Source organism: Equus przewalskii, chromosome 1 (genome assembly GCF_037783145.1).
Source record: "Equus przewalskii isolate Varuska chromosome 1, EquPr2, whole genome shotgun sequence".
Lineage (NCBI taxonomy): Eukaryota > Metazoa > Chordata > Mammalia > Perissodactyla > Equidae > Equus > Equus przewalskii.
In genome coordinates this window covers 10,432,372-10,458,932 of record NC_091831.1, presented here as the reverse complement: position 1 = coordinate 10,458,932, position 26,561 = coordinate 10,432,372, and the positions used below count along the sequence as shown (strand labels likewise).

At 50.0% G+C, this 26,561-nt stretch overlaps 1 protein-coding gene across 1 annotated transcript in view; it reads left to right on the top strand.

Moving 5' to 3' along the window:
• Positions 1–6,439, top strand: part of HTRA1 (HtrA serine peptidase 1) — a 51,751-nt gene extending 45,312 nt beyond the window's left edge. The window contains exons 6-9 of the mRNA XM_008509315.2: positions 930–1,044; positions 2,292–2,349; positions 4,308–4,403; positions 5,723–6,439. Coding sequence (XP_008507537.2) covers positions 930–1,044; positions 2,292–2,349; positions 4,308–4,403; positions 5,723–5,891 — 438 coding nt within the window. The 3' untranslated portion in view covers positions 5,892–6,439. The remainder of the gene's footprint in view (positions 1–929; positions 1,045–2,291; positions 2,350–4,307; positions 4,404–5,722) is intronic.
• Positions 6,440–26,561: the final 20,122 nt, after the last annotated feature.

Here is a 26,561-nt window from a genome sequence, read left to right as displayed (position 1 = left end):
AGCATCCAAAGGGAAGCCTTCAAGTCAGACTGTCAGAGCCAGGGCGCAGCTCAGGGCTCACCCCGCTCAACTCTCATCTACAGGTGATGAAGTCAAGGCCGTCTTTAGCAAGGCCCAGGATGGCCGTGCCTCCTGGATGGTCCCTTGGAGTCGGGACTGAATTCTCAGTGCTACAGGAGTGTGTGAGGCGTGATTTATACTCTCCTGGCAGTTTTCCCTTCTAAAGCCTGAGTGGAACAAAGTGTTTAACAATAGCATTCAGAATAATGGTTGAATGGCGTGAGGTGAGCCTGTTACTCGGGGATTGTTTCCTGTGGTGTAGCACTCGCTGAACTGTGAATTTATCTTGCATCGAAGCGCACCCTGTAGGCTGGCTTCCTCTACGATGTAAAGCTAGTCTGCAAGGAGCAGAGGAAATGGGCGCAGTGGCTCGCCCTCTGTCTCCCCCAAGCCCCCGCTGTGCCCCCACGGCTGCGGTCTGAGATGAGACCGCATTTTCCTGGTAAGGAAGCCTGGTGCCCTAAGCGCTAAGGGTTTCTCCCTGATGTCAGCAGAGCAATCTTAAGATCATGGGAGATGGAGGAGCAGAAAGGTGTGGACGGAACCTAAAGGACTCAGAGGTTTGGGAAACGTATTCCCCGTGGAAGGAGCAAATGAGCGTTTTGAAAAGATCTGTTGGCTGCTGGGCTTAGCGCGCGGTGATCACTGAGTACAGTCTGGAGTCTTCCATTGTTGAGCATGGCTCACGCTGCCCAAGTGTGGCTCAGCCCCTACCACCCCGGAACGCCCTCCCTCTGGCTCCCTCCACCCCACTCGTTCTCTGAAGTAGCTTGGAGATTTCCTCCGGACGCGTTCTCTGTTCTCTTTTGGTGCGTGTCTTCAGGGACACCTTCATGGACTCAGTAAGCCGTGTCCATCTTGCTTTTCAGGACGGTGAAGTGATTGGAATCAATACCCTGAAAGTGACAGCTGGAATCTCCTTTGCAATCCCATCTGATAAGATTAAAAAGTTCCTAACGGAGTCCCATGACCGACAGGCCAAAGGTAAAGTGAAGCCCAGACAGCCCGGGGTAGTCAGGCCTGAGGCTTGGCTGCTCCTCGGGGCCTTGGGGGAAGCCACACACCTGAGGATCAGCCAAGCTCTGTACCCAGGAGGGAAAAGGAACGCATGTCGTTAAGGCCCTGGGACTAGGTCAGAGCTGTTTGGCCATTTTTGACCTATGATCATCGACGTTTTCTATGGTTTAATCTAATGTGTACCAGGCACGATCCTAGGTGATTTCTATGTGTCATTTACATCCTTGTTCACTTGTGTCATTTAATTCCTTTGCCCCATCAGGGGGCAATTCTTAGTCCCATTTTACTGATGAGAAAACTGAGATCAGGGAGATCATTTATCCCACAAACGTTTATTGATTCGTCGGCTCGGGATCAGGCTGGGGGTTCCATGGCTCAACAGAGTCCCTTACAGGTGTGACGCTTACGTTCTCCCTGGGGGAGAGGGAAGGATGACAGTAGACAAACACAGAAGATCATTTCAGAGGGCAACAAGTGCTTCCCAGACATTGAAGTGGGATGGTGGGCTTGGATGACGGGAGGGGCAGCTTATGGAGACGGTGTGGCTGGGAGACGCCTCCCGAGCCGAGACCTGAAGGAGAAGGAGCCAGCAGGCAGGGAGAGCGTTCTAGACAGAGGACCAGTGGATTCCAGGCCTCTGCTGTGGGCGTAGCATAGCGAGCACAGGGCCCACGACGGGGCCATGCGGCTGGATTGCTGTGAACATGTGGAGTCACAGACGGATGTGGAAAGAAGTGAGCCAGGGTCACAGTAGGCCATGGAGGGGGGCTTGCGTTGCATTTTAACCTCATTGAGAACAGGGAAGTTGATGGTCTGTTTGATGTATCTGAAAGGTCACTCTCATGGCTGGGAGGAGGGTGGATGGAAGTTGGGAGACCAGTTCAGAGGCTCTCCCGGTCATCTCTACCAGGGTGGAGTACAAGGGTCACAGTCTGGATTTACATAAGGGATAGAAACCTCATCAGATGTTAGGATGAGGCAAAGAGGAATCCAGGACCACTCCGAGGTTTCTGGCTGTTAACTGAAATGACAGGACTCTCCAAGGTCCCACGGCAGGTAGGGGTCCGAGCCAGGATTTGAACCACAACCTCAGCGTATCCCCCTATGGCCCCACTTTACACTGCAACTGGGGGCTGGACCTCACGGCTTCCTGGTGTCCCCAGCACAGCTGCCACCTGGGCTGACCTTCTGTTGTCTTTTTGCTGTCACCCCAGGCAAAGCCATCACCAAGAAGAAGTATATTGGCATCCGAATGATGTCACTCACATCCAGGTGGGTAGCAGGACGTCTGCATCTGTCTTAAATTTAAATAAACCTGAAGTTCATACAGCTCTCCCTGGTTCCCCTGAAATAGAACACTTAGACTGTCTTAAGACATCTCAGCTTCTGGTTAAAATTAAGTAACATTAGGAAAGAGAGGAGGGGCCGTTAGTCTTGGCCTCTTGTTTTATCTTTCATTTTTGTTTTTGTGTTCTGAGCAGATCTTTCCTTCTAGAAGATTCTGCCCTCCTCTTTAAGGCAGGCCTGAACAGCAGGGGGTGTTGGTCACTCTCCCTCGTGCCTTCCTTTCACCACTTGCTCTTTTGAAACACACATTCCAGGAGTGCCCCAGGCACCTCCCTCGGCCCGGGAGCGCCCTGCCTTTCGTGAGCTCTGCCGCATGTGGGCTGTGGCTCCCGGAATGCGGGTCAGGCCCAGCATGACTGATGGGCTTGTTTTCCCGAGCTGGTGGAAGTTGCGGTGTGCGGCTGCCCGGCTCATAACATACTGGAGTTCTAACCTTGATGGAAAAATGTGGCATAATCGCATGAGTCCTGGTAACCAAGGGCATGGTTGAAACTGTTCTAGGTAAGGTCGGCAAAGGGCAGAACATATTAATGTAGACATTAATATATTATTATAATTAATTAACTAGTAGTTAATTGTGAACACATTACTATAGTTTAGATACATATAATGAATGTTGGTACCTTTCTCTTTTTTTTGCTGAGGAAGAGTGACCCTGAACTAACATCTGTTGCCAGTCTTCCTCTTTTTGCTGAGGAAGATTTGCCCTGAACTAATATCCACTGCCAGTCTTCCTTTATTTTATCTGTGAGCTGCCATCACAGCATGGCCACTGATAGATGAGCTGTGGAAGTCTGTGCCCAGGAATCCAGGCCACTGAAGCAGAGTGCACTGAACTTAACCACTGGGCTACTGGGGCTGGCCTAGTGGCACCTTTCTTAGCACTCCAGAATATGGCCTGATTTGCCAAGACTAAAATGTGCATCAGTTCCTTGTCTTGGAACTGTGGGAGATGGAGGTATAGGGAAAGAGTATCAGCCCTGGGGTCCAGCTTCTGGGGTTCTCGTCCCAGCTCTGCTGCTTCCTGGCTTGTGACCTGGGCAATGACTTGACCTCTGAGTGCCTCAGTTCCCTCCTCTCCAGGGTGAGGATAGCAGTGCAGGCGTTTTGGGGGTGTGGCAGGACCGAGTGAGTTAATGTTGTCAGGCTTGGATGGTTGGTGGCAACGATCACTAGCCACAGTGACGGCAGCTGCTGTTTCTCACCTGCTGACCCTGTGCCGGGCCCTGGGCTGAGTGCCATCCCTAGATGACCTCGTCTAATCCTCACAGCAACCCCGTGTCATAGAGTCCTGTCATGATCCCTATTCTGCAGGTGAGCAAGCTGAGGTACAGAGAGGTTAAGCAAATGCCCAAGATCACGCAGTCAGACAGGGGTGGAGCTCGGGCCCCAGACCAGGCCAACTGCTCTATAGTCCTGCACCACATAATGACGTTTTAACCAGTGACGGACCGCATATATGACAGTGGTCCCGTAAGATTAGTACCATATGGCGTACGGGTGTAGTCGGCTCTACCATCTAGGTCTGTGTAAGTGCATGCACGTTGTGATGTTCGCACAACCACCAAATCGCCTAACGACGCATTTCTCAGAAGGTATCCCCGTCAGCAAGCGATGCCTGACTGTACTGTATTGACTCCTTAAGTGGTAGCTACTATCAACGAATTAATGAAATTAATAATAATGATGATGAAGCACTTTCCTTGCTATTACCCAGTAAATCTTTGACCCTGGTAGACAGGCAATTTAAAGCAGAATCAAAACTCCCGGAGGAATTTGGGTTAGCATCAGGGACAGGAGGTGAAGCCGGATGAGAGCCGAGTCTCAGCTGAGGGAGGACGTTGATACTTGCTGTTAACCCAGGTGCTTTTTCTCCCAAGCAGCAAAGCCAAAGAGCTGAAGGATCGCCACCGAGACTTCCCGGATGTGCTGTCAGGGGCGTATATCATTGAAGTAATTCCTGATACCCCAGCAGAAGCGTGAGTTGCAATCATTTTCCCTTTTCCTAATATCCCTGTGCTTCCTGGGGGTGAGGGGAGGGGGCAGTGTTCTTTCCACATCCGCTCAGGTGATTGTGACAATCCCTGTGAACTGGTCAGACATTCTGCCAGTCAGGCCTTCCACCCCGCTTCAGCTCAGGATGCATCAACCAAAGGATGCTTCCTGTCTTCGAAAGTCCTCACTTCATGGGGGCCATCCAGATGAGAGGAGCAACATTGGGCTCGTTATGAGTCTCTGGGACAGGCCTGGCTGGGGAGAGAGGCTTTAGGGAGCAGTGTCCCTGAGCCCTCGGGCAGTGGTCCCATCATCCTAGGCTTCCGGATGCGTCTCCTCATGAAGCCCTCTCTAATTATGTCTGTCAGTCAGGCCACCCCCGTCCACACCTCTGGAAGAATAACCCAGGTAGCATCAAAGTAACATGAAAAGAAGGAGCTTGATGAACAGAGTTTATTTCTTGTGTTGATGTAATATCCAGAGAGAACTGTGAGACCAGAGGCCAGCAGTCTGTTCCCTGGGGGCCGGCTCTGGCTTGCTGCCTGCTTTTGTATGACCTGTGAGCTAAGATTAGATTTTGCATTTTTAAATGTTTGAAAAAATTTGAAGTAAGAATAGTATTTGATGACACATGGAAATTATATGAAATTCAAACTTCAGTGTCCATAAATGAAGTTTGACTGGAGCACAGCCATGCCCAGTAGATTACATACTGTCTGTCTATTATGGTGGCTTTTGGGCTACCATGGCAGAGTTGAGTAATTGTGACAGAGAGAGTGTGGCCTGCAAAGTCTAAAATATTTCCCATCTGTCTGTTTATGGAAAAAGTTTGCTGACCTCTCCGCTTGGACCATAGCATCTTATTTGATGCCGTGATACATAAGAGCTAAAGTTACAGAAGCGTTAACGCAAAGGAAGTGTCTCGTGATAGAACCCTTCCGTCCATCCCTGTGGGAACTGCTCTCTGAGTTGTGACACCCATTCCAAGAAAGTTGGCTATGGGCAAGATACACGGTAGATGGTATATGGTACATCCTCCGGGGTCAGTCTCTCCTAAGATCATACGAGTGCTGGTAGGCATCTCTGCAATGGACATGATTGATGATTCGGCCTAAAAAATCTCAAAAGGAAATAATGCACCCCATTGGTGGAGTAAGCCTATAAGTTCACCGCCACCACCCGCATTTGTCCTGGGCTTTTAGGTTCTACACTGTGCCTCTGTCATGTAAAGCTGATCACCTTTCATGGTAGTTAGACCAGGAGGAATGGAAACGTGACAGTTCTCTTTCCTTTTGTGTTGCAGTGGTGGACTCAAGGAAAATGACGTCATAATCAGCATCAACGGACAGTCGGTGGTCTCCGCCAATGACGTCAGCGACGTCATTAAAAAGGAGAGCACCCTGAACATGGTTGTCCGCAGGGGCAATGAAGACATTATGATTACGGTGATTCCCGAAGAAATCGACCCGTAGGCAGAGGCATGAGCTGGACTTCATGTTTCCCTCAAAGACGCTCCAGTGGACGACGCACGATGACTCTGGGCTGGTGGCGCAGGACACCTGAGACTTTTGACTGCCATGTTGCTTGTTCAGCAGAACACCCTGGCCAACAGAATCCTTCTTGATAGTCTGCAGGCAAAACAGATGTAATGTGATAGACCCGCAGGCAGAAGCTCGTCCTTCTGTATCCTATGTACGCAGCGTGCTTTTTCTCGCCAGCTTGGGCTGTTCCTGCTTAGACAGTCAACGGTTCTCTCCTCCTTTAACTGAGTCATCATCTTAGTCCACCTAACGCAGTTGATATAACGCATAGATAAGAGGAAGGTGCCGTGGGGGCCAGAATGGCGCTGGGCGTGTTTATCCTTCCCTTCGAGTCAGCACCCAGCGGAGGCCGAGGCCGGAGACCACGCGAGGGTGGGCGTCAGCTTCCAAATGGCCAGAGTTGCCTCTTTTAGGAATCTCTTCAGAACTGGGAGCACAGTGATTTTGAGTGTGAGCTATTAAAATTCTTCTTCATGTTTGCTTTCTGGTGTGCTTCTTTTCCTTTCCCAGGAGCAGCTGGCTGCAGTCTCTCTCAAATGATTGTAGTGTCAGTGGGTCCTCATGAAACCACATCGTCCATGCAAGGTTGAGCTGGAGGTCTTACCAGCTATTTCAAAATCATCCTATGGGATTTACTGGTGTTATTAACAACTGTGCTTGGCCACCCTGGCTTCATAAATAGGATTTCAGGATAGTTACACATGCATCTGGAGCTTTTCAGACTAAAGGGGGTCTGTCAACCCCATACATCATGCAGTCAGTCAACATATATTTCCTGGGCCTCTGCTCTGTGCCAGCCACAGTGCTAAGTGTAGCAGTGGGTTGGGGGGGAATGCAGGGCAGGACGGCCCCCGCCCCTCCCTCCCCAGAGCTTCAATCTGGAAACCGGGTCTCTTTCTGAAAGGGAGACAGTTCAGGAGACCACCATGTGCCTCAAGAACTGCCCTGTCCTGAGTCCCAGAAAGCGCAGGCTGAAGCTGATTCCAGTGGTCCTGATGAGAACTGGACCTCAAGTCTGCTGGGGTTTGGAGCAGGGCTCCCCTTGATGGGTCCTCAAACAGGTGCAGGGTTAAGCAGCTGTAGACACCTCTATCTCCACGAAAGCTTCCAGGAATCTGGGAAGCTGGACCCAAGAAGACTGTTGCAAAAACTAGCTTGGAAGCCAACACAGGCCGAGTCCCTGGGGGAAGCACACACCAGAGAGGAGGCTGTTTATGCCAAGAGCAAAGGGCAAAAGGCTTTCTAAGTGTCAGCGGTCCAAAGGGGGGCCCTGGACAGGATGGAGGCTCCGTTCTCTACACTGAGAGCCGAGTCCTCTGTCCACCAACTGCTCTCTAAGTTCACTTCCTAACTGGAGAGGCAGTGGGAGGCCGGAGGCCCAAGTGGAGTGTAGGAGTGATCCAGTTAAGCAAAGCCCTCGTCAAGAGTGACACCAGGCAGCTGAGCGGCCTGTGGTTCTTGGAACCCTGCTGTGTCCCTTTGCTCTCTGCCTAGATGACCTTGTAGCGTCAGGAAGGAGCCAGGATGTCCCTTCGCTCCTGGCATGGGTTTTGTGTTCCCTCCCCCTCCATCAAAGGTGATGACTCAGAGAACGGCCTGTGGCTTCAGGGGTTCGTCCTCAGATCTGTTGCCTGTGGGTCTGCTCCTCTGGGTGGTCCCCAGGGCGGAGGTGATGCCACAGGCAGGGAGGATGTGCTGGGTGCTGCTGAGGTCAGAGCCGGCCCCGGCCTGAGCCCATCTGTCTTCAGCCTGTCATCCGCTTTCTGGAGATCACAGATGGTTCTGCTGGAAGGAGTCAGCCTGGCGACCGACAGGCCTGAGTCCTCTGTAAACACTTAGCAACCTCTCCCAAAGGTCCACAGGGCTCTGGGTGGGTCGGAGTTTTGCCTACGTGTGCAGTGACATGGATGTAGAGATGGCAGTTCAGCCTGCTGTTGTCACATCTCATGTTTGGTTACGTGGCTGCACTGAGCTGTGGGACCCTGTGTCCTGTGGCGGCTGCTCCTGCCAGCACTCTACACCCATCCTTGCAGGCTTCCATGGGACCTCTCAGGACAGATGTTTCTTCCTCCTACTTTGGGCTGTGAGGGTGTGTTTTGCGACACAGATTAGCCTTAGAGCCCAGGAGGCAGAGCTGAATTGAAAAAGCACGGCGTTTGGAGCTAGATGGACTTGGATTCAACTCTACTGTCTGCATCTTACTAGCTGTGTGACCTTTGAGCAAGTTACTTAACATCTCTGTGCCTGTTTCCCATCTGTAAAATGGGGATAATAATAGTATTCCTGAGGCGGTTGTGGGGATTGAATGAATTAATACACATCACACAGTAAGCACTCAATAACTACTAGCAACACATATGTTAACGAGTGTCCTTGAGCCTCAGTTTCCCCCTGCGTAAAATGGGGACTACTAATAATGTCCCCTTTGCACTGGAGCTGTGAGGATTAACCACAATGGCGCTGCTAGATGAATACAGCTGCTGTTGTTTCTGTTGTTAGCCTGCCGTTGTTCTTGTCTTTAAGGACAGTCACAATAGCTAACATCTGTTGGGTCTGAGCATTTTACATTTGTGACTAGTTCAATTCTCAGATCAGCCCTGGATGCTGTGTTTATCCCTTTTGACAGGTGAAGAAATTGGCGCTCAGAAAATAAGCCTCTTGCTCAAGTCACAGAGCTCATAAGTGGGGAGCCGCCGCTTAAGCCCAGGAGCTCTGAGCCCACGGCCTCTGCATGGTGCCGCCGGCCCATCTTTACCTTCTGAGGACCAAGACTCCTGGTCCTTTCGTCTCGGCACCAGCCTGGGTCCATCTCCACTTCTAGAAGGTGGTCATCTCACTCCTGCAGACTCAGCCCCCTGCTCGGTTCGTGGTTCCCCGCTGGCTGGTGATCAGTGACCGCCCTCTCCTCTGCCCCCACAGCGCTCCCTCCTGCTGCCCCAGGCCCCTCACCGTCTCGGCTGCCCCGGCTCCAGTCCTCTGCCTCTAGCTTGTGCACAACTTCAAGTGACACCAGTCACAGGGGCTGGGTTTCGCCAGCACATTTGCATCGCTCCACTGGCCTCATCAAGCCAGCCAGAGGCTTTTCTGGAGCATTTTCACGGGCCAGGAGCGAGGCCCTGGTGCCCAGCTGAGTGGGTGCCATGCTGGGCAGCTCTCCACAGGGTCCTGCTCTTTTCTGGCTCCGTGTCCCCATCTGAACATTTGGAAGAATGCGCGTGTCTGGGCTGTGGGGAAGAGCTGCACGTGTTTTCGTTAGAACTTGTGAGGTGCTTGACTCGGCCCGGCTAACATATTGGACAGGCCTGAGCCTCGGATGGTGGCGTTGTGATTGGCCGGCAAGGGTGCCAGGCCCATTTTGGCAGATGCCGCTGAAGTCACGGCCAGCCTTGCTGAGGCTGTGCGGAAGTGGGTGTATGTCTGGGCGAATGGGCCAGTCCATGTCCAAGGTTCCTGTGAAGCTGCCTTCTCTTCTGATGGTGGGCAGAGGTGAGGCTGGAGGTGTGACTGCATCAGAGTGGCTTTGTGCCAGGGTGGCTTATAGGTTTCTGTTGTGTCCTCCCCACGCTGAGCGGTTGGCAGGCACTGTCTGGAGCACCGGGCCGAGCAACTTGTGAGACTCAGTGCAAAGGCGTTTTAAAAGAGAATCAATGTCTGGCCTGACTCTCTGCCGCTCCACAGTGCCTCCTGCAGCTCTCTCTTCCCGCCACATGCCGCTCCCCAGCTCCCCTGCACGGACCCCATGGTTCTAAAGATTGTCACTAGAACGGGCTCAAGAGTTATGACTTTGCCACCTGGATCTGAGAGGAGCATCAGGACGCTCGCTTGGAGAGCTATCCCCGTTTTGAGACATGTGTCGTTGGTGACATTGCAGAGTGTCCCCTTGCCCCTGCCCCCGCGAGGATGCACTCAGCCACGGCTCACAGAAAGGAATCGACTGCCACGCATGAGGCCGGTTCTGGGAATCAAACGATGCCCGCATGTGGGAAGCACAGAGTGGAAGGCCCCAGCCTATGCAGGGTGCTGGGTCTGCTTCTGCAGGAGCCACCTGGGCCACTGACCCCATCTGGGTCTTGCGTCTGAGTCTCAGCTGGGCTGACTCACTGCTGTCCATGCCCACTCCCACCCAGGGGCCAAGGCCCCCTGGTGCTTCCATCAAAATGTGGGTGGAGCAGGCATGGAGCAGGCACAGAGCAGAGGCCTTTCTGCCATTCAGCAGTTTTTTAATTTAGAACTTTTAAAAGCAATTGCCTCAGTGTGGTGCCTGTGAAGAATCAGCAAAGATCAAATGAAATAAACACTAACAAATGCTTTTTAGTTAAAAAAAAATAAAAATAAAAATTCAGATGCTTTATGGAAGTAGTTTTCTGTTAAACGTGTCTCACTGGGTCAGTAAGCTTTCGTACGTGAACTGCCTGATCCTCTCTCACCTCATCCACCACCATCATAGGATCCCCATTCTACAGATGAGGCCATCGAGGCACAGAGCAGTTGAGTAACCAGCCTGAAGTCACACAGCAAGGAAGAAGGTAGAGCTGATGCATTGGAACTCAGGAGTCTGCCTTCAGAGAGCTATCTGCTAGGCCTTTATCCCCTTTCACTGACGATGCTCAGTGACATTTGTAACTGAAGACCCACGTTTCTACGGTGGTATAATTTTCCATTGGCCCCTCCCTGAAGCAGGAAAGGAAAGTCGGCTGGACACAGGCGCAGTGGCTGGTTTGTGAGAATGACTTTGCAAGACTAGAAAGCTCACACTCTGTTTCATGGCCATCGCCACCTGTGAAAGGTCACGGATGCGTGGGCAGTAAGAGAGAGCCTGGAGGATGCCTGTCTCCCGTTAGTTCACAGACTGCCCAGGCTCCGTGAGCTCCCAGCTGGCCTGTCTGTCCTAGTTCCTTTTCCATCATGCTGTCTCCTGATGAGTCATTGGATCTGGAACACAAAGTCTGAAATGACATCCAGGGTTAAAAATGGGCTTCACCGTCGAGGGCCTTGCACTGACACTGAACATAAACAATGTGTTCTAGAAACCTCAAGGAAGAGAAGGTTCATAAATCATTTAGGACTCAAACTTCCTCAGAAATCCCGACAATCAAGAATCTTCAACTTTTCAAGCTATTTTCAGGCTTATTATCTTTGCCCTTTCCCTCATAAATTGATTGCACTGACATTTAATGATGGAAAATGAGGAAGGCGGAGTCGATATGAAAGACTATGAGCTGATCTCTTGTATTAATGAAAGTAGACCAAAGTGGATGGAGAGTTCTAGAGAATGCTCTCAAGATACAGGAGCTGAGTTTGGGGCTCGTCACATCAGTCTCTACTTTCACTCTTGGTCACACACCAGTTCCTGGGCATGCAGTGCTGGTTCTGTGCCCAGTGCCGTGCTAAAGCTTTACAGCCACCACCCCGGGGAATTCTGACGGTGCCTTAGCCACCATTCCTTCCCCTCCTTTTAGGGCAGGAACTGAAGCTCAGAGGGGTGGCTTTTCTTGTTCAACAACGAACGGTGACTGAAGTCAGAGCAGAGGGTCCAAACTGGGCTGCCTGCCTCCCGAACCCCTTGCACTGGTCCCCCTGCAGCGGCCACAGTGCATCCTTCAAGTGGCGTGAGCAAAGGCTTGTCCTGGCTGGCTAAGGGGTCTGGAGCCCCAGGCCTGGTCCCTGTCCTGGGTTTGGGTGGCAAAAGGGGTAAACATTTGTCAGCCACAGTTTTCTCACAAGCAAAAATTACTTGAATGTATGTTGAACTGAAAATCCACAAAGAATAAAAACACTTAAAAGCATCTGGAAAGAAAACTTATGTCCACACAAAAACCTGCGCACAGATGTTTATAGCAGCTTTGTTCGTAACGGCGGAAACTTGCAAGCAACCAAGATGTCTTTCGGGAGCTGAACGGGTAGGTAAACTGTGGTACATTTAGACAATGGAATATTATCCAGTGCTAAAAAGAAATGAGAGATCAAGGCACAAAAAGACATGGAAGAACTTAAAAATACATATTACTAAGTGAAAGAAGCAAATTTGTAAAAGCTACATACTGTGTGAATCCAAGTATGTGACATTCTGGAAAAGGCAAAACTACGGAGATGGTAAAAGAAAATCAGGGGCTGCCAGGAGTTAGGGAGGGAGAGGGAGGGATCGGTGGAGCACAGAGGATTTTTTAGGGCGGTGAAACTATTCTATGTGATACCGTATGATACGTATGTTCATTTGTCCAAACCCACAGGACGTACAACACCAAGAGTGAACCGTAAGGAAGCGATGGACTCTGGGGGATAATGATGTGTCGATGTTGGTTCACCAATTGTAACAAATGTACCACTCTACTGGGGGATGCTGATAACGGGGGGAGGCTGTAGGTTGGGGGACAGAAGCACACGGGAACTCTGTACTTTTTGCTCAGTTTTGCTATGAACCTAAAACTGCTCTGAAAAATAAAGCCTATTAATTAAAATTAAAAAACAAACTTCTGAACAATAGGAGGCTCACAATCAAGCCTAGAGCCAAAGAGAGCACCTGTCTGACCCGGATGAAGACTTCAGAGTCCGCTCACCCGTGATGGCCTCCAGCAGTGGCCACATTCTGCCTCCTTTGGTCCAGACTGCAGATCTGAGACAGGTGTTCCGGGCGAACCTGAGAGGAGAGAGTTCTTTAGAGAAGAACTTCCCAAGGGGAGAGACTCTGCCAGCAGGTTCAAGCTGGCAGACTTAACCCTGAAATAAAAATCAAAAACTCAATTGCAATTGTTTGAACTGTGGCAGCTGGTTCCCTCGGGGCTCCCACGTGACTCCAGGCCCCCATCCCTGAAACCTGTCCCGCCAGTGCTTCCCGACCCACCGTTTTCCCATGACAGAAACACATGTTTTGATGGAAGAAAATCTGTTCTTGACCAATGAGGCCTGGGGCGCTGTGCCTTGGGCCCGTGTGGCATGGTGTGGCACTCCAGGCGGGCCACCTTTGTGTGTGTTTCTACGCCCTGGGTGCAGACCCCTTTCCTGTGGCTGTGACCTGCCCTGTGACAAAATCCCTCAGGGCCCAGGCAGAATGAAGGAGGCTTTGGATGCCCAGAGCTGCTGCTTCTCCATGAAGCCACTGTCCCCCCCACCCCAGGTGCACCTGCCTGGCTCACGTGCTCTGTTCCCTCCACCAAGCCCCTCAGCAGTGCTGGGCTACAAGGTCTGGGACCACCTGGTCCCTGCTCACACGGGGCCCCTCTGCTCCGCAGGTTCATTTTATAACCTCCTCTTTATCTGTGGCGCTGGCATATTGCATCTGAGCTCCAGAGCAGTAAACCATTTGTTGTTGGGCTAGGAGAGAAGGAGAGGTCCCGTTAAACCTTGGGGCTGTGCTGATGGTGCAGGTGTGTCCACTAGGGGGTGAACTGACCTCATGAAACTCCCGGGAGATGTCGGGGACTTGGACGTGAAAGGGCAGGATGCCTGGAGGAAGCAACCTGAGAGAAGGCAGAGGACCCACGTGCGAGCCTGCGGGTGGACGGGGCTGCCTCGTCCACCCGAGGGTGGGGACGCACCGCCAGGCCCGAGGAGGGGTTCGCAGCCCACGGCCTCGCCCTCTGCTGCCCTTCTATGCCCCGCCACTCCAGCCGCCTTCTCTGACGGGACACACTGACCCACTTCACTTGTGTGCCGGTTTATCGCTTGTTTCTCCCGCTGAAATGTAAGCCCTGTGACAGCCGGAACGTCCGCACAGCCTCTCCCGCGCCGCGGACAATGCCGGGTGGCGGGTGTGGGGTGTCGCAGGAAGCGAAGGGTCCAGAAAGGGCTGAAGCCTGTAGAGAAACGTCTGCACGTCCTCAGGGATCTGCAGGGGCCCGCCTGCTCCAGGGGAGGCTTCCTCCTGCCTCTGGCTTCCTGCGCTTTGCAATCCGGGACTATTTTAGGACCTAAGGGGCAGGGGAGCACCCTTTAGGACTGGGAGCACCTCTTAGGTCTTTGATTTGGGTGGCTGGTTTCCTCTCCTGCTGTATTTGTCTTCTCTGCTTGTAGCTCTCTTTACGTGCTGAGCGTTTCTCCCATTTTTGAAGATTCACAAGATTTAGTCTCCCCTGTGGCACTGGGCTGGGGTCTGGTTTAAACCACTGTGTATTTGTTCATGGGGACACCCCTGGTGTGAGGATCCCCTTCACGCTGGATTCCTGACCCCAGGGACCCGCCTGCTCACAGGCTCGCCAGCTGAGCCCCCTGCCTGGGGAGATCAGATCTGTTTCCATCATGCTGGCCTCTCCCTCCCAGCCAGAAATGCTGGGAGCCAAGGGGACAACTCGGGCTTCTCCAGAGTGGCAAATTGTCAGCCCAGAACATTTATTTACAGCCGTTATTTCTGCCTTCCTCTGTTCCCACCCCCCTCTGGGACCCAGGGCTCTTCCATCCCCAATGCTTCCTCAGGCTTGGAAGCGAGCTGATCAATCCTTTTGGGGCTGGTGAGCAGGCGGTTCACCCTCCCTGGACCTCTTGAGCTTCCCTGTTGTTAAAGGCCAAGGCTGCTGGGGTCCAGGCAATGGGTGGAGGGAGAGATGAGGGTGAGTGAGGGCGAGGGGCCGTCAAGCACAGTGGTTCCAGGTCAGCGTGAGGCAGAGGCAGGAGTGAGCAGAACTGGGTCAGGATCCACTCGCCGCTGGGTGTACGGCCTGGAGAGTGCATCTTAGCTGGTATCCCAGGTGACTCTGGACAAGCTTTTCAACTGACTGGGGCCTCACTTTGTTCCCGTCTCTGCCTCTCAGTACAGCAAACACCTATCTTCCATCTAACCAGATTCAACAGTTGTTCACACGTTGCTATATTTGCTTTTTTATAAATAAAAAAGAAATGTGCTACGAATATGTCTGAACTTCCCTTCGAGCACTTTCACCCAATCCCATTCTTCCGCCTCCTCACTCCAGTTGTTATTAATTTGTGTCATTTTTTCATACATTTATATATTGCATATATGTCTGTGGCAATATGCATTGGTTTATGTGGGCTTTAAGAATTTCATTAAGATATCTTAGTGTGTATTATTCTACAGCTCTGTTTTTTCACTCAACTTTGTTTTTGAATTCTAGCCTGCAGATATATGTATGGATATACACATACAGATTTATATTTTGCTGCATTTAGTATCCCATCCTGTGAACATGCCACAGTTAATTTTCCTGTGTCCTGAGTGGTGGACCTTTTCGGTTCGGGGTTCAGTGCCTTGAGCTGTCAAGCAGGAATCATCATAGTTTCCCCACACTTTGCGGAGCTGTGTGAGGGGCCACAGGCGAAGGTACCTCACAAGGCACTTGGCCACAGAACCTTCTCGAGACCCGCCACAGGGAGCAGATTTCCAGCACCTGGGATGAGTGCTGGTGTAGGACACGCTGTGTCCAGTGTCTTCCCCGATGTCCAGTGATGGCAGCCTTTCAGGTTGGCCCCATAGAAGGAGGGCTTGTGACGCAGTGACCAGGGTCAGCACTGGGGGCTCCACTTTAATATTCGAAGAAGTTGTAGGAGTCCTCTAACTCCATTTCCTCCATGAGGTACTGTGTGGCCATCCACCCTGCGTGCACACCTCCAGGAGGGGGGCATCTCCTATCCCCAAAGGCGGTTTGGTCTTATATTGCGTCAAAAATCTGTGTCCCGCTGAGTTCCACTTTTTTCCCCGGTTCTGCCTGCTGGGTCGTACAGAAGCCACCCCACCCCTCTGGCACCACAGTGGCATATTTAAGGGCAGGAGGCATGCCCACCCCTCCTCCTGTCTTTCATCCTCTAGACATCCACAGTTCAAAAAGGAAATGCAGCCTTCGCAGGATGTGTCCTCCCTTCCCTCGCCATGCCAGTCATCCTCTTCATGGGCTCCTGTTCCCAGTCACAGGTGGTAAATTCCTGGTTGTGTTGGGTTCCTGCTGAAATGTTTGGGACAGCAGCATACACCAGAAATGAGAATGTGGTACCCTGTGAGGATGCTTTCTGCCTTAAGTACAAACGGCGTTGTACTAAGCATCTCCTGGCTCTTCTGCCCAGGGCCCTCTCCCCAACACAACTTTTCTCGGAACTCACCCTTCATTCAGTTCACATGGAAACTGCAATGGGCACCCAGGCAATCATTTAAACAGTGTGGCCCTGTCTCCTGGCACAGGGAGGGGACCAGGACACTAGCAGCTCTGAGAAGTGCCTAAGGCCTCCACACCCCTCCTTCCCCAGTCCTCTAACCTATGTTGCATGTGGTCCCCATTCTTTGATGTAGAAAAATTGACTTTCAACCTCAGGTGAATTTCATTTCATTGCAGTGTCAAGCACTGCTTCCTCACTTGTTGGCCTTTTAGGTTGGAACTAAGAGATTCTAGCTCAAGGTTGTGAATCTCCTTAAAGAAGCAGACAGAAATTAGCAAGCTGCTGGCAGCCTGAGGTTTTCTCGAGAAGCAGAGAAAATCCAGCAAGAGAGAAGGGAAGAGAGAGTGAGAGAAAGAGGAGAGGGAGAGGGCACTGATGGAGGAGCGGTGAGGGAAGGAGAGAGAGTCTTGAGGAGTCCACGCCCTTGTTTCCCATCCACTTTGGGGACCAGCTGTGTACTGGCCCTTGGAGATGTAGAGAATCAGAATTTGCCAGCCCAAAATGTGTCTCTGTGGCTTGACTATTTTTAAGAACAAAAGACTCAGCAAGAAACTTTGACCTTCCTCCCAAGTGACTGGAAGAATTTAAGACAGAAGGCCTGTTCCAGGAAGGAGCTATTACTGTAGATAACTAGAGTACAGTACGAGCTTGGTGTGGTAGACAGGGAGGAACCCAGCAAGGCCCATTTGATCAGAGTCCTCCCCATGTCCCATTGTCTCGTCAAGGGCAGGCAAACATTGGTTTACCAATCACTTGCTTTTCCATCTCCATGTGAATTGCCTTCCTCCCCTTTGAAGTCCCAAACCACTACCCCCAACAGCCTCCTTGGTCTTTAGCTGAAGATGGCATTCAAGGTGGTGGCTTTGGCCATTTTGATGAGTTACTCAGTTTTCCTGGGTTTCTCCCACGTATACATGTTATGAAATTTGTTTGACTTTCTCCTGTTAGCCTAGCTCATGTCAATTTAATTCGTACACCCATCAGAAGAACCTGGAGGGTAGAGGAATAGTTCTTCCTCCCCTACAGAGGCCACAAGACAGCCTGGATGCTCATAAGGAATCTCTCTTTTTGTGTGAGCTGGTTCCAGTTAAGTTTCTGTTTCTTGCAACCACAAGAGTCTTGATTCATGTAAACATGGAGCCAAGCCAACTCCATTGCCAAAACTGGCCATCTGACCCAGTCCAGAGTCACACCTGCTCCCTGTGGCTCCTCTCCCTGTGGCCTCTAGTCTGGTGTCCTCACATGGCCACTTTTGTAATAGTTTTTTTCCCCTAAGCCACCTCTATTGCCTTGGAAGGCAGTAGGGCACAGCACTGGAATCAGTCAAGTGTAGGGGCGAAAGAGGAAACTCCCTGTTAAAAGCATCAAACTGGACTTTGTTAGGGATCCCATTCCACTACTCCACCTGGTCCAGAGAGAAGGCAAGTGGCTCACAGATGGGACACACCTGTGCTTGTAACTGATCTTGGAGTTCACTCAACGAAGAGAACTGTCCAGCCCAAGGCTCTAGGAAATGCGCTGATGTCAGGGTGGCTTCCACATCAGTCTCACCCAGTTGCCGGGAAAATCGAGTTACCTGAGAAGGAAGTCCACCCCCTCCCTGCCCCACTTCCGGCCGCCCGGTGCAACGGGAGGCAGCGGGAATAAGCAGCTCTGCCGGGAGGAGGAGGGGCACCTTGGTTCTGGCCTGAGCTCAGCCACTTGTGAGCTGGGTCTCCCTGGCCAGGGGACCCTTTAACTCTGTGTGTGTTTTCATGGGTCTAATGAATCCTGGGCCCACCTATCTCAGAATTTTGAGAGGATGAAATAAAAAAAATGGATGAAAGAGTTTTTGCCAAGTAGAATATAATGACAAGAATGGCTACCATTTGCTGAAGATAGAAGTGTGTCAACTCTCCTATTTAATCCTCTAACATCCTGCAGTGTATGTGTTGTCATCTATTTCAGAGATGAGCCAAGTGAGGCTCAGATATGCCAACTAGCTTGTCCTAGGATGCGCTGCTAGTTGAGCCGGGAGGTGACTCCGGGTCTTTTCTGACCCCAGGGTCCATGAGACACACGTTTACCTTCTTCTAGGAGGCTCTGTTCAACCAGAAGGAGGCTGGCTCAGAAGTGCAGGTGCATGCTCTTTAAAATGACACTGGTGCCTCAGAACAAGTGGGGTTTTACAGCTCTGGTGGGAAGAGAGGACACTGCTGTTTGAATCTAGAGCTGTTGCGGCTGCTGTGCACCCCGAGGAGGAGGGGCCTAACTCGCTCCACAGCAGATGGCTCTTTGTTTTGGGGAGACTTTGGAAGCCTTTGGGGTTGAAAAAAAGAAGGCTCCAACTGAGGCCATCTCTTGATCTCGAGGGAGAAGGCAGGAGGAGGAGATGGCTGAACCGCTTCATCGAAGAAGAGAGGAATTTGGATTTCTCCCGGGGAGCCCTGAGAGAGAGAGGTTAACAGGCCCAGGAAAAACAACGGCAGAGGGGTGAAGAGGCACCGAGACAGGAAGCCAGTGGGAGGTTCTCGAAGGTGGGAAGAGCTGAGGGAGATGTCTATCCTTAACTTGAAGTTCTTGCTCTTCTGTAAACTCTCTTCATTGCCCCCAAACTTGGGAAAAGATTTGCTGAAACTTTAGGTCAATGCCGGGCAGAGAGGAGCAAACGGATGAAGTGGTGGGACCTTGGTGAGACCAGCCGCAGAGCTCAGGGGGCGCTGGAAGCTGGAGCCGATGGTGATTTTGAGTGTGAGTTACAGAAATGGAGGGGACTGTGCTGATGCCCTCAGTAGGTGGCTTGGGACTGTGAGCCTCTTATATTAAATATTAGAGGCCTGGGTGACTACACAGCTGAAGGACTGGAGGATGCACAGGCCCCTGACCTCTGGTTTCTCAGCCCTTCATGAGGTGCCACCTCTGCTGTCCAATGTCCCTCCCGTGTTCTGCTGTCACCTCCATAGTGCATCCAGAGGGCGTTGGGTGTCTACCTGTGACTTTCCTGTTCCGGTGGTTGTATTCCTCCCTGAGCAGGGTTCTGGCATGCAGACAGGGAGAATGCAAGCTTCCCTGTTCTTACTGGTTGGAGCCAAACCCCAACTCACCGGCCTTGCACTTGCATTAGGAAGCAGCTGCCAAACGGCCTGATAGGGTCAGCCTCCCACCACCAGGATCATCCCCAGCAGTCCCTGTCAGGCTTACTTGTCTCACTCACTCAACCAAGTGTTTTAAAAGAAACCCCAGGAGGGAGCATTTCCCTCGAAGGGGGCGAGGACAAAAGCTAGCACCTCAAGCACAGCCCAAGATGGCTGCGCCCAGCTGCAGCGTGGTGCATGGTTGCCATGGAAACAGCTTCTGGATTGGAGCCCTGGGCATTTCCTTTGGCTTGACCATATCCCCAACTTCTTTTTATTCTGGATGGAAAAGCCAAGAAATTTGGCGGGAAACCTTGACCACTGAATGTGGAACTTATAGTTCTGGGAAGGAGAGAGGCACCATAAGATGTTTTCCTGGTCACTCAGGATGTTACCTTTTTCACTGATAATTTCTCTTGTGTTGTGTCCTTTCAGCCTCGGTGGAAACAGTCTGTAATGAGCAGTTGCATTAGACGTCATCTCTGATGTGTCCAAAGTCCTCTGTCTTTCTGTGTCCTTCATATCAGTCACGTGGCATACTGACCACGCACCAGGCACCTTACATACAGTGTCGTATTTAATCTTCCCGTAGCCCTATGGCATAGACGTTATACGAATCTCCACATAGGGAAACTGAGACTTCAGGTTTGCCTGAGTCCAAAACTCGTGCTCTTACCTGTCAACTTGACCTATCCTTCCCGGCTCAGCTGGAAAGCCTTTTCTTCTAGAAAGCCAATCCTGACCACCCCCACCTGAGGGGGCGCCCCGCCCCCAACCCTGCTCCCTGGATTCCTAGATCCGTGCTCCTCTGAGGCAGGCCCAATAATGCTCCTCCCCGCAGGTGTCCTCATCCTAACCTGGAGCCTGTGAATACGTCACCTCATTGGCTAAAGGGACTTTGCAGATGTGATTAAAGTAAGGATCTTGAGATGTGGAGATGATCCTGGACCAGCTGGTGCACCTAGTGTAATCATAAGAGGGAGGCAGGAGGGCCAGAAGGAGAGAAAGGAGACGTGACTACAGAAGCAGAAGTGGGAGCGAAGCCCTTGGAAGATGGAGAAAGGGGCCGTGAGCCCAAGATAGCGCGGGGCCTCGAGAAACTAGAAAAGACAGAGAAGCGGATTCTCCTGCAGAGCGTCCAGGAGGAGCGCAGCCCTGCCCACGCCCTGACTTTAGCCCAGTGAAACTCGTTTTGTACTTCTGACCTCCAGGACCGCCAGATAACAAATTTGTATTGTTTTAAACTATCCAGTTTGTGGCAATTTATTAAAAGGAACAGTAAGAAACTAATACAGTCTGTGCTGTGATTTCTTTTTCCTACACCTATTTCCAGCTCCCCAGCCGGGAGGTAGGTTTCTGAAGCCGGGAACCACTGAATTCAGTAGCTATATTTTGAGCACTCGCTGTGTTTTTGAGTGTAGTGCGTCTGTGGAAAGCAACACAGACACGAGTAAAACACGTGTCTGCCCTCAGGAAGACCACAACTAAAATCTTTGCATTTTTAGAGGTTCCAGCTCCAAACCTTGCAAGAAAGAGATGAGTAATAACCAGCTAGTGCCTGAGGGTCCCCATCATGCGAAGAAATCAAATGGGACAACGCAAAAGAAAACACAAATTTAGTAAGATGTTATCAATGAAGCTAGAAACAGGGGTCCTCTGACTTTTAAATGAGTAGCAGTGAAAATAAAAGTTTCTTTAAATGTAATTTAACTCCAGATGACAAAGAACAAGGATAAGGAGGCCAGGGGGAGCTGGCAAGAGGATGGAGGGAGGAAGCAGGTGAGGACTGCAGAGGTCGGGGGCTGGGAGGGGCTGGAATGAGGAAGCGCTCCATAGAGGACTCTCATCACGCCTGCCTCTGTAACTTACAGCCACGTGTCCCTGCCTTTGAATTGCTGGGTAAACAACCCAGCCATGTTCCCCAAGGTTACGCTGCCCTTTATCCTCATACCATAGCCCTCACCTTTGAAAAGAATAGTGGAGAGCAAGGACTGGAACGGTCATATCTCTGTTCCCTCCACCAGGGTGTGGGGCAGCCCCAGGACATTGCTGATGGGCATCCTGCCAGGGGAGGGGAGCGCCCTGTACCCAGACAGGTCAACTACACCCTTTAATGTGCAGTTCTCGAAGATCACCTGTATCAGAATTACCTGAGCCCACATCACGGTGTCTGAGCCCCTCGCCCCCCCGCATTCTGATGTTACCTAAGATTTGAGAACAGGGTGACTTTTCTGTTTATCAATCAAAACTTTTTCAAAATATCAACAATCTTAGCAATTTTATGAATTTACTCAGCATGAAGTTTGGGGAACGAAGTACTCCTGGTTGGACCAATTAATTCTGGTGATTGATTTTCCTTTCAGGTTTTATAGAGTTCAGAACAATCTGGGTAAAAGATATTTTATAATTGCCCTCTATTAACAATTATTAGGGGTAACAACAGTAGGCTTTTTATGGCATCTCCAGCGTACATCAGTTTTGCTAAATGAAAATTTATTATTCTACCTGTTCAACACGTCACATGAAATCAGTCTACTACCTGATAGCATGATATGCGGCTCTTAGAAGCCTGATGTTTGAAAAAGACAGGATGGTGCACTTGGCCTGGAAAACTTTTGTGCATCAGAGTTAATCATAATGATAAAGCCACTCCTGGGACAAAGTGTTATCCTCCAGTCTAAGTGCTTGATAACCTAAATGTCAGCAATTTGATTGTTTTATAACATAATGGAGCAATAGAAAGGCTACTGCTGTTACCCCATCATTTTTCTGGCAGATAATTTTCACGCTGTACATCACCGGCACTGCCTAAGCTGTGAAGAAATGCTGTGAGTGATTAACTGCAGGGTAAAGGTGGACCACTGGATGGTGTCCCTGCATGGGGCGCTAGGAGGCTGGTGCAATTTCTCAGGCTCATTTTCCTGCAGAGGAAACCTGAGTGATCAGCTAGTGTTAGCAGCTCCCGAAGAGCTGGGCTCCCGGAGCACCAGTCCCTGGCTTGTGGTCGAAGGTATGAGCTGCTTGTAATAAACAAATGGAAAATGGCGAATGGTAGACTTCTCAAAAATGACGTTGAAAAGGAAGGTCAGCACGTAGGCCTCAACTGCTCCTGGATCACGGATCCATGTTGCATGGTTCAAATCCAGAATTAGACTGCATTTTAAAAACTAGCATTTTGAATATGCTCCTTGGAAGACCAAGGATATAGAACAGATAAACCGGAGAGCGCATGCACGTTACAGCAAAGGGTTTGCAGCAGGAGCCAGCGGGAAGGAGGCCAGGCTTTGGAGGCAAACCTAATAGCAGACTATAATTAAATGGCTAGACCCGAAAAGAGTCAACAGAGACGATTCTGTCCATCTATTACCTGTCATTAACGTGTACAATGGTTCCTTGAAATACGCATGCAGCGGGTGTCAGAGCTCCTAGCACTGTGGGATCTTGGGAACCTGTGTGGATTTCCCTTTTTTTTGTTTTTTAGGTCTGATTTTGCTGGTGACACCTTTGGGGTCTACTGGTGTCAGGCTTTGGACTTGATTTTAGCAGCAAAGGGGATGGCTGGGGGCTCTTTGTAATCACAGTGCTCTGTGGTTCCCAAGGAGATGCCAAGTGCTTCTGACCAGGGAAGAACAAACAGAAGGCAGTGGTTGAGCAGCAGGCTTGGGACCACTGAGACCCGGGACGGAGTCCCAGTGCTATCACCTATTACTTGTGGTGATAGACAACTTACTCAACTTTCCCCAGCCTCAGCTCCTCATCTCCTCATCTATAGAGGGATGTGATAATATATTATTGTTGTCAGTGCTGTCGAATTCATTCTGACCCCTAGTGACCCTGGACAGCAGAGCAGGACCCTGCCCGGTCTTTCTGCGCCATCCTCTCACCCTCATCACTGTATCAGGCCATGCTCCACCCTTATTCACAGGGGGTTCACGGCCATATTCTGAACACGGGTGGCCAGGTCCTTCTTCCTCATCTGTCTCAATCTGGAAGCTCCGCTGAAACCTGTCCACCATGGGTGACCCTGCTGGTACTTGAAATACTGGTGGTATAGCTTTCAGCATCACAGCAACACCCAGCTGCCACAGTATGACAACAAACAGACGGGTGGTGTGGGTCCCTGACCAGGAAACAAACCTGAGTCACAGCAGTGAGAGTGCCGAATCTTACCCACTACACCACCAGGGCTGGTCTTACAAGCAATGGGAGGATCAACAAGATACCGCAGCTTAGGTACTTGGCACAATGCACAGAGCCGATTGAAGCCATTGCTGTCTTTGTTGTCTGGTCTACCAAAGCAGGCTGGTGCCCTCCTGTGGGTGACCACGACGGCAGAACATGAATTCACCACTCTGCTGCCTGCACTCTGGGTTCATAATGGCTGGTTAGATAAGAACATCAACCTCTGAAGCTCAGACTCTTCTGAGAATTGGGTGAAAGCCGTGAACGCTATACCCTGGAAAATGCACCCACACCCTGCACGTTAAGCGTCCATGGGGCCCTCAAGCCCATAGATCCGTGGGACCAGGTGGTAGAAGCCCTGGCTCAAAGGAAATTAATGATGACAGGCTATGGAGCACTTAGAATGCACTGAACTTGGAGTCTGGCAGGATGTGAAATGGTGCTGGCAGCTCCTCCTCAGCAGCCCCTTTCTCTTTTGAAGCCGAGTGTCCAGTGGGCTGACCTCAGTCTTCTTCCTTGAATCGCAAATTCAGTCACAGTCAGAATCTGGGTCCTCAGTGGAGGGAGCCCCCCTCAGCTTTCCAGGGAAAGGTCTGGATGCTCACATTGGAATCCCCATACCAAGAACTGCCTTATGCCTCTGAACTCACGTGAGAAGTAGTTCTGCGGTCAAGCGCAAGCAAGCTACCCCAATAGACCCCTGTGGGGAGGGATGGGGCAAATCCTGGGCGGATTACACTCTCCTTTTCTGGTGATCATTAAGTACATCTAAATAAGTCACTTGAGTGACTAAATAAAACAGGAGCGGGTAAAGGGCAGAGATGTCGGTTCGGTCCCTCTCTACCGCGTGTTTGCTTGCTTATTGTTCTCCTCTAGCCTGGAAGCCCCAGGAGGGCAGGGCCCTGCGTTCTTTGCTCACTGCACAGTGCCTGGCACAGATGCAGTAAATATTTGTGGAATAGATGATGACCCTGATTCTCAAACTGGCAGAACCTCCACCATCAACTGGCAGAAGTGCTTCCATGGGTGTGTTTGAAGGACCTAAGATCCATGAAACGATTTTCACTTCTCTCTTTGCTGTAGAAAAATGTATTGAGAGGAAAATCGAAGGTTCCTATAGAGCGCTGAGCCATCCAATACGTCTTTCCGCAAGTCCTTATAAACTGTAACAAGGCTGACACAGTTAATGCTAATTAAAATGTTTCCTTTGTGGTTATTATGGTCAACTTTGCTTTAGTAACATTTGCTGAATCTATGATTAATTTGTTGTTGATTTTTTGGCCAAGAACACAACTGTGTTCAACTACGACATTGTTTTTTTATAAACTTCTTGGTCGTTTTGCATTTAAAACTTTAATACTTGTATTTATGGTGATATATTTAATGTAGTCAGCCTGGTGGTCTAGTGCTTAGGATTCGGTGCTCTCACTGCTGTGGCCTGGGTTCATTCCTCGTCAGGGAACCACACCGCCCATCTGTCGGTTGTCATGCTGTGGAGGCTGTATGTTGCTGTGAGGCTGGAAGCTATGCCATCAGTATTTCAAGTACCAGCAGGGTCACCCATGTGGGACAGGTTTCAGCAGAGCTTCCAGACTAAGACAGACTAGGAAGAAGGACCTGGCCACCCACTTCCAAAGAAATTGGCCATGAAAACTCCATGAATAGCAGTGGAACATTGTCTAATACAGCGCTGAAGGTGAGAGGATGGCGCAAAAACACCGGGCAGGGCTCTGCTCTGCTGTACACGGGGCTGCTAGGAGTCAGAATCAACCTGATGGCATTAACAACAAAATGTTTCACGCATGTGTAATAGATCCAAACAACGCCAAAGTTTATACAGTAAAAAAAGGTCCCCTCATAAATTTGACTTCTCCTGGGTGCATTCGTTGTTCTCTCCCAGGAAATGACAAACTAAAGCAAAATATTATAAGGGAAAACCTCCAGGATGTAAGTCTTGTGAGACCCTAGGACCGTGGTTCTCAAGTGTTGGGCTGTGGAACTTCAATGTGTTATGAACTCTGCTCAAGAAGGGTCAGTAGAGTGGGATAAACACTTAAAATACATTTTTGTTTTGATAAAATGTACATTTTGTTATGGCGGTGTTGGTCATAGGCTCATGGAACTAAGCAGGGCATTTGAAGTGAGGTGCTCTTTCCCTGATCTTACTTGAAGGGAGAGAAGGGGCTTAGCGTGAAAGTGAGTCACAGGTGGTGTGGATGTGAACATTTAAGAGAATACAGTCAGGGCAATAAAGGTTTCTGATCAGAGATATGGTGCTAAATCGTGATCAGGGGGAACGTCACACTAACTGTGGAGGCTTTTATAGACAGCACGAAAATTCTGTTTAAATCTTTAGTGTTGTTTTGAGCCTTTTATTCTCCAACTTCCTGCCAAAACTCTAGATGGAAGCTCTGCCCTAGAAAGACTTCCTGAGAGGTGACCAGGCCACTGGTCAGTAGGTAGCAGGTCTTAGGGCAGAGACCATGGAAGATAGTAGTGGTCTTCTTGATCCAAGCTTGACGGCATTTTTTTCAAAGTGATGAAATGATAAAAAGTCAAGGACTGCTTTGCTCTCGTTTTATGAAATTGCACCCTTTGGCAAGTTTTATAAATGTGTCTTGTCTTCCAGGTTATTTAATCATTTCCCAGTAGCAATAACTTTTCAGTCATGTTACTTATGGGTAAATGATTTTCAAGCTGATAAGAGAAAGGATATTGATTATTACAGTGTGTAAACTTCTGCCTGTTATGACTTACGAGAAATTGCACTAGTGGTTGGATTTTTTTTTATCATGGTTTGGTGATTAATAGCTCCCTTTCATATACAACTCTTCTATATTCTTAATAATTTTATGCCAGCTTGATCTGTAAGTGTTTGAGAAAGATCTGCTAAAATGCTTCTCTACAGTTGTGGTTTTATTAATTTCTTTTAGCAATTGTATCAGATTTTGCTTAACATGTTTCAAGATTATTTTGATAGACACAACTAAGTTTTGGTGGAATGTTTCTTTTAGTACTATATAGCATTCCTCTTTATCTCAAATAATGATTTTCACTATAAGTGTATCACATTTTACTATAAATTAACATCACCATGCAAACTTTGGTTTAGCGCTTACACGGCACATCTTTTTCAATATTTCTACATCATTTTGTTTTAGGCATGACTTTTATAGTTAGGACATAGCTTGATTTTTTAAAAATACAA